This window comes from Austrofundulus limnaeus, unplaced genomic scaffold, assembly GCF_001266775.1.
Source record: "Austrofundulus limnaeus strain Quisiro unplaced genomic scaffold, Austrofundulus_limnaeus-1.0 Scaffold0, whole genome shotgun sequence".
NCBI classification, from domain to species: domain Eukaryota; kingdom Metazoa; phylum Chordata; class Actinopteri; order Cyprinodontiformes; family Rivulidae; genus Austrofundulus; species Austrofundulus limnaeus.
The window spans coordinates 2,661,923-2,670,388 of record NW_013952402.1 but is presented as its reverse complement, the minus strand read 5'-3'; the positions used below and the strand labels follow the sequence as shown (position 1 = coordinate 2,670,388).

The 8,466-nt window shown below is 39.6% G+C and overlaps 1 protein-coding gene across 1 annotated transcript in view; it reads right to left on the bottom strand.

Annotated features, from left to right (window-relative positions):
* Nucleotides 1-8,466, bottom strand: part of eys (eyes shut homolog) — a 205,300-nt gene that overhangs the window by 88,516 nt on the left and 108,318 nt on the right. Inside the window, exons 30-34 of the mRNA XM_014010919.1 lie at nt 8,297-8,375; nt 7,662-7,861; nt 2,710-2,834; nt 1,976-2,100; nt 724-937 (exon numbers count right to left, since the gene is read on the bottom strand). Of these exons, the coding sequence (XP_013866373.1) occupies nt 724-937; nt 1,976-2,100; nt 2,710-2,834; nt 7,662-7,861; nt 8,297-8,375 (743 nt within the window). The remainder of the gene's footprint in view (nt 1-723; nt 938-1,975; nt 2,101-2,709; nt 2,835-7,661; nt 7,862-8,296; nt 8,376-8,466) is intronic.

Genomic DNA, 8,466 nt, shown 5'->3' with positions numbered 1-8,466 from the left:
TATCTTACAGAAAGTTTAAAAAGCAGGATCTGATAGCCCAGGTTTTAGTATTTCTTTTGTGGTGTCTCTTTTAAAGTTCTACTCCTTAAACACCTTAAAAATAAATAAATAAAACAAAAAAAAAATCAGAAGTTAATCAGGAAGCAATTGAGGAGCTATTCCATGACTTTTTTATTTTATTTTTAACGACTGGATGTTCATGTTCAGTTTATGCATATGGGAAGAAATGTTCTTGGATGCAATAAGGAAAGAAGACAGTAGGATGAACCGGAAATGTTCTGAGAAAACATGAGGTCTGGCATTCATGTAAATGCTACTTTGACTCATATAATCAACCTAAACATTGTTCTTGATTAAGCACACCCTGGATCATGCAAATGATATTCCTTGTTGGCAGTGGCTTTTTTTTAGAGGGAAAATGCGCATCTTGCCAAACTGCAAGAAAGGCTTGGAAATGGTTTCAGAAAAACAATAACAACTTGAGATGCATCCAAATTCTCAAAATTTGAATCCATTTGAGCATTTGTGGGATGTACCAAACAAACAACTCCATTCATGGAGACCCCAACACAGTTTACAGAAGTGAATCTATTGGTGCAACAGATTGTTCAAATGGTATTTTAAATGTAAAAGCTCAGCTAATATACATTATGGGATTTATGTTTCTTTTACATACCAATGCTACTTGTTTGCATTCCCATAAATACATAGTTTGGTCCATACCTGTGGGCAGCTCAACTGCTGGTGCTGGGGTGAAAGTTGGCATCAGAACTTGGGGTGTGTAGCCACTAGTGATGTTCTCAACTACAGTCACCAAGGGAACTTGATCTAGAACGGGAGGCAGGCAGCTGACCTTGTTGATGCCATCTACACAAGAAAAGGCTTCTGGACATGGATTTAGCAGGCAGTCGTCATAGTTGTGCTCACAGTTCCTCCCCTGTGTACAGAAATTAGAAAGCCTGGAGATGTGCTGAGCAACTCTGCAGTGAAATGAATTCAGTGTTTAGCAACGAATTGTTCACACTTTAGTCCTAAACTTAACCCCTGACCAATCACATTTCTCCCAATGGGGTCTAGACTTAGGTCTGCATAAGTACCAGCTGGTCCCTACAAGTAGAGGTGTATGCCAAAAACTGTCCCCACAAAGTAGGGAGTACCTGCCCGCACACACATGCTTACACAAAAAGACAGTCATACTCACATTATTTTTCTACGGAGCAGAAAAATAACGAACGAGGGGACATGGGGGGATTTTTTTCTTTTGCGTTCCCACGCAATACTTTTGCGTTCCTTCACAATACTTTTGTGTTCCCTCGCAATACTTTTGCGTTACCTCGCAATACCTTTGCGTTACCTCGCAATACTTTTGCGTTACCTCGCAATACCTTTGTGTTCCCTCGCAATACGTTCGCGTTAACTCGCAATATTGTTTTGCATTCGCACGCAAAAGTTTGTTTTGTATATGAACTGAATTAAATCAGACTTTTATTTTGAAATATCCGGTTACCAAAACAGGATGTGTCGTCACAGTTCGTGAAATTGACGTTGATGTTGCGTGGCTGCACTGTGTTAAAATATCGGCACATGACATACTTCCATGCGTGGCTGTGTGATATATTCATTCTGAAGCTGTATTAAAGTAGTAGGCTAACTTGCTAATGGTGAACACGTGAATGTGTTAGTAAACCGGCAGGCACAACAGTGATAAACAACTTTTTTGAGGGAACGCAAAAGGTATTGTGAGGTAACACAATACTATTGCGTGGGAATGCAAAAGAAAAAAAAATCTCCCATGTCCCCTCGCGGGCTCCGTAATTTTCCACCTTTAGCTTTTGAGGGAAGACAATAAAAAATGTGAACACGTATTTTCTCCGTTCATTTATTTTACTAACAAAGGGTTATAAAGTTATTGTGAAAAAGGTGAAGTTAAAGAGGGGAGGTGGGGTGGAGGAGGGATAAAGTGGGAAAGTCTCACCACAAATCCAGGACGACAGAAACAGGTGTAGCCATAGCCTGGATCATTCTGGATGCATATCCCCTGGTTGCAGGGCTGTGGAAGGCACTCATTAATGTCATCATCACAGTGAAGGCCTGTCCAACCTGCCAGGAACAAAAGCCCACAGAGTGTCGTAGTGAGCACGGGCTCTCTCACTTCCACCCTCTGAAGTGAATATCAATCAGATTCTCTTACATTGATTTGCTTCTTTTGGGGTTCACAGACACACACACGCACACATACACACACACTCGGACAAGAAAAAGCTTTCACTAAAGAGTAAGATGCCACGTACATTTTAATGAGCAGAGGCAGTATTCGTTAATCACTGTCCTTTTTTTGTACTGTATGACAACAAATTTCTCCTTGAAGAAAAGTACATAGACTTTGAAGAACTGGAAGGCATAAAAACTGTGAATTATGAGAACCTTTAGTGGCTCATTTCAGCCCAATGCCTTATGTATATATATTTTTTTCAGTTTTAGGAGTTTACAGCTGTGAACTCTATTCCACTACATCTGAAGAACAAAAAAAGAATAAAGAAATTTTTTTTCATTTAAAGAATGTATTGCCTTTTTGGTTCAGTTTTAGTATTCATGCTCATGAGCTGCAAAAGCTGCCTGTAAAATGTGTTACAAAGGGGGGAATACTTGGGCTGCCTTATGTTGAAGTAAACTGAGAAATTCACCGTATTGGATACCTGAGTGACTCACCTGACCTGCAGTGGCAGACGTAGCTATTAATAAGATCCTGGCAAACAGCGCTGTTCTGGCAGGGTGCTGAGCAACATTCGTTAACATCCACTTCACAGAAATCCCCCGTAAAACCTGGTGGACAGCTATAAAACACATTTACTTCAGAAAACTATAAGGCTTTGTCACACTGTTGACACTTCCTTTTTGTGGACTTGATAAGCTCTATCTAAGAACTGCTGCTTTTTGTCATTGCTTATCAGAGAATACAGCAACTTTTTTGTCAGTGGCTTTAGAAAACATAATTCAAATGTCTTTCTTGGCTGTCTTGATAGACACAGTGGAGGACAATAGGCCTTAAAGTAAAAAGTGTGCAGCCACTATAGGTAGTATCTCACTACCTAAAATGATATGAAAATTGTGAGAAAACAGGACATTTTCTGTTGAAGTCTCACTAACTTGTGTGTTTGTAACCAAATGACCAATTAGACATTCAGCTGTGTTTTGAGTTGTTAATGTTTACATTTTGCCAACTAGTAAACAGTAGCAGTCCGGTGTGATACTGCTTTGAAGGGCACATATCATGTAAAACCCATTTTTTAGGAGCGGCTGTGCCAGAGTGTTTAGGGGAGTCGTCCTGTTGTAGCCCATGGGTTGCTAGTTTGATCCCCTATTCTCTATGTCTCAGTAGTTGTGTCCTTGGGACCACTTCACACATCTTGCCTGCTGGTGGTGGTCAGAGGGTCCAGTGGCGCCGGTGCACGGCACCCTCGCCTTTGTCATGCTGCATTTACACCAAACACGTTTTGAGCATCAGGAGCATCTGGTTTACATGCAAAGTCAATGGTGGGCYCACATCTAGGGCCGTCTAGAAGCCGAGCAGTATGTCTGGCACGTTTTGAGCAGCGCGGTTCAAAGCGGTTCCCGTGTTTTGAGCATTTTCCGTGGATGCGGTGCATCCAAAGCGTCTGACGCTCGAGTTGGAAAATCTGAACTTTTGCTGCTCGACGTGTCYCATCAACCGACGCACTGGTGACAGGCCGGAAATACCGGAAGTCCAGGAAATCGGATCACACAAACAATGGAGGACAAACTGATAGTCCGATCATTTATGATCACTCCAGTGTCCATTATRGTGATAGAAATAAAAAGGACTTTGCCTGGAGGACGATTAGTGAAGAAGGGCTCCTCCTCTAACGTGTCTACGTTCATATCAAATGCTTCTGTCCTCGCTGGACACCAGCGTAGGGAGACGTGCGTTTTTAGATTTTTGGAGGCGTGCAATTCATTTGGTGTAAATGCAGAATCAGCCTGCCAAAGGGCAGCTGTAGCTACAWTGTAGCTGACCACCATTAGTGTGTGAATTTATAAACTTTTTGGGTCAAATATTTCAACCTGTATGATGTTTTCTGAACTATTACATCACAGAATTTGTGACGGAACTTCTAAATAAGGTCTGGCCTTACCAACTACCATTCTTAATTATTCTCTCACTCTGGGTCAGACTCAGGCTCCAACATGTAAGGCTGAAAGGACAAGTTATCTTTTAATTAATTTGTAAATAAAATGTTTCTGCACTGCTATATAGTCGTAAACCCCTCTCTCAAACTGGAATGGACCACTCTAAACGCTGAAAGGACCTCAAGAGACAYCATCAAAACAAGCTTTGTTTGGCTTGTTAAGTTAAAACAAGGAGGAATTCAGACCAAAGCATTGTAGTTCCTCTTTATATAGGAGGCGGCTGTGGTGTAGTGGTAGAGCAGCCGGCTTTGGGACCTGCAAGTCACAGGTTCAACTCCCCYCCACGCCCACACGCCGTTGTGTCCTTAACCCCAGTGCCTCTGATATGTGTCCCATCAGTGTATGAATGTGATTGGCACTGATTAGTCTCCATAGATGATTGTACATGTTAGCTTTGTAGGAGATCTGGTACAGTGCTGTGTGAATGGGTAAATGAGGACACAGGTTGTAGTGTGAAGCGCTTTGAGTATCCTGGTTGGGTAGAAAGGCACTATACAAGTACAGTCCATTTACCATATAGACACCAACTGAATGTTTTTTGCGGAGAAAAAAAAAGACTTTAAGCAATATAGAGAATTGTGGCGATACAACGTGGTGTGAACATACACATTTTTAATATGTTTTCTGTTTCCTCCACACTGATTCATTTTCAGTATATGAAACGTTCACTAAACTTTCTCCGTTAGAAATCTGAACCTTTTCACTCTCCAAGCAAAGGTGTCTTTAGGTTTTTAACAARTTTCAGCAAACAATGCAAAACTCCACCTTAAATGAACCACACTGTTGCAAAGATAAGCTCTGCAATATTGAAATTCCCACTGCTGGAAACTCAAATGAAGCTTAAAAGTCACAACCTTGACTTTAAAGACCTTATTCTCTGGGGATATTCTGCAGAGCATAAAATCTACAGGAAAACAGAGAGGAAATGTTATCCTACATTTCGACTGTGACTCCAGATAAAGAGGTCTCATCTCCCAATGGGACCATTCTGTCTAAATGAGCGACAAAATAAAACAACATCAAAATGACTGGTAATTGAGTGGGTTACTTGAGGTAGAGGATGAGCTAAACCTGGAAAAGGCTGTACTTTGAACAAATAAAGGTAAAATTCAGTTCTGCGGATGCCAATCCCACTGAGAAGTTAAGTTTTTTTTCCCAGATGGACAACGAGCCTATCATGCATCAAAGCTGCTGCAAATCTGAGGCCAAAGAGCCTCGAACTCTTCAAAGACGATCCCAGATTTTCGATTCACAGCCATGACATCTGAAACATGGCTGTGAAAATTCCAACAAGGACAGACACAAATGCTACAACATGAGTAGGAAAGATTACAGAAGGTCAAAATAGACAGTGAAAATGAATTCTGACTCAGAAAAGGCAGATGAACTCTTGTTGACCTGCTAAAAGCCTCAAGCCCCATTTTTAGAATTCAGRGTCTGGAATAAACTGAAATCTGTAAGGTCCAGTCAATTTGAATAATTTATTAACTACAGCAGTAAAGCAGGCTTTAAGCAAAACCCCTTAATGATGGCAGTAAGAAATGAGCTTTTTTAAAGCAATTCTTGATGTACTTTACCTAAAAAGCTGATAAATTACTTGTTTGCACACAGCAGAATACAGTTTTAATAATTAATACAATTAAATCTTCAAAATATTTTATATTTAGCTTTTTACTTGTGTTTTCTAGCCAAATATTAGTCTGCATTCACATGAAGAAATATAGCATAGCCATTTATTCGTAAACTCACAGCATGTAATGGACCCTTGTATCACTTTCTACACAAATTAGCACAACATTCAGGAAATGCACTGCTCAGGTATCATCAAGTAACTCTGTAAACTGCAACAACCTATTAGGAGTAGCTGTAGTCACAGTCATATAAATCATGACATCGAGCATATACCAGCACATCAACGCAAGGTTAGACAACGCAATTAACTGTAAGACATCCAGGGATCTGTTGTGTCAAATTGGCACACTCCTTCTGCATGCATCTTGTATCCAGATACACTTCATCACTCAAGAGATAGTGTGCCAGCAATTAAAAAGTAATCATTCACTTCCAAACAACCTGGAGGACTGATATGAGCGCACAGATGTACTGCAGCACAATTATTATAGGGAAAGATGCATTTTTAATTGGAGACAAGTAAAATTGTGTTAACACTGACGACAATCTAAACTTAAAGATTTGTTGCGGGAAGAAATTTTGAAAAGTCCTTCAATTTTTCACATTTTTTTTTAACATTCAGTCAGTTTTCCTTTAATGAGACCCATTTGTAATCACATTATTACCAAAACATAAACCATTCATAGTTTRGTCGTCTAGTTATACAGAATGCTTGTGTTGCAAAGATGTGTTCAGCCTATAGTGAGAAACTGCATTAAAACCAGTYTTATTACTAGACAGATTTAGGTATTTTGGTAAAAWTGGCTTAAAAGGGCAAGATRTAAAGCCAATAGAAAGAGAACAAATAACTCTAAAAACAAAAAAAAACCCACAAACCTTGTACTCGTCCCCAACTGTGGTCTAAGAACATGTAACTCAAAAAGCTYTTTAGTTGTACTGATTATTTCTGCTTCACATTTCAAGTTTAGAGTAGAAATATGAAGCTCATTCATCAGTCTCTTAATCTATATCAAGTAAGATTCAGTTTCATCTCGTTACATTTACTGTATACTTTGCTSTTTTTAAGCTATTTAGCAAATTTGGAAATGTATTGATGGTTTTCTAAATTCAAGGACAAACTGGAATCAACTCTAGGCCTTTTATCTGCTTAACTGATAAAGACATAACGAAGGAATTGCCCACACCTGCCTGTGAAARAGCCTTTGAGTCAATTGTCCAATTTGGTCGCTTTAAAAGCAGGGAGGGCAGTGGGCACATGTTAACCCTTCATCCAATTTTAACGTGGATACCTTCAAATGAAAGCTGAAAGTCTGGAATTTATATCCGTGTCCATTTTATGGCCATAACTTTAATATGTTTCAGCAAAAAGGTAAAAAACTAACTTTGTGTCAGTGTCCAAATAGATACGGACCTAGCCGTGTATATGTATATAATTATCCTTAAAATCCAAAACTAACCAGGTCTGTTGTAGCTTAAGGTGACTTGCAAAGCTGTATCAAGTAAATTGACATCAACAAGGTGATTTTTTTGGTCATCCTTAGTAGAAGGTGATATATGGCCTATTATGGTCAAAGGTTTTCTGTTGCTAGAGTTCCAATGTGGGCATAACTCRTACACTGGWTTTACGGCACCTGGTATTCCCTGGCGGTCTCCCATTCAAGTACTAAACAGGCCCAACTCTGTTTAGCTTCTGAGTGAGATCAGACCAGATCTGGCGTGATTTAGCAGACGGTCAGTAAAACCGTATTTGCTTTTGGTCATCCAGAGAAAATCTTTGACTGTTATTTCAACAAGTAATCCAAACAGGCGGGCAAACTCACCTGCACGTAAAGTTCGATCCTTCCCCATCGAGGCAGGTGGCTCCGTTGAAACAAAGCGAGACGTTAAAAGCAGCATCTTTACAAACGTCTACATCATTTTCACAAATCTTTCCTGTGTAACCATCCAGACAGAAGCATGCAAATTTATCAATGAGATCCACGCAGGAGCCTCCGTTCAAGCAGGGGRTGCAAGAACAGTCCTGCAAAAACAAAGTGTTCACATCAAATTTTAGTGAGAATGGCTAATAATTTACAAATAAAATGCACAGTTTACACATGCAGTTTATTGATGGGTGCCTAAATGTAATTTGGGTTTAAAATTAATTGGTAGTTGTTAAAAGGCAGATAATCAGTTTATTAATTTAATAAAATACTCAGAGAAACCTTGTAGGCAAATTAATCTTTTATCTCTAGGGTCCAGCAAAAAGCTGTAGTRTAAATCAATTAAGCATTAGACTAGCAGATGCTTCTAATCAGGCATTTGTACAAAGTTTACATGATCCTAGTGGCACAATTGACTTATCTTGTACAAAAGTCAATTGAGGTAATGATACTAAAGGCCACGCAAAGACCACCAAATTCTCCTGACATTTCTCCACAACACCCAGAAGGTTTAATAATTAAGCTCAACTCACATCAACATTTGTTTCACATCTGCTGCCAATCCACCCAGGTTCACAAAGACAGGTGTAGGAATTTATTCCATCTTTGCAGCTGAGGGCCAAAACACAAAGTACAATGTAAGATTTCAAAATTATATTATTGAGAGAGAGAGAGAGAGAGAGAGAGAGAGAGAGAGAGAGAG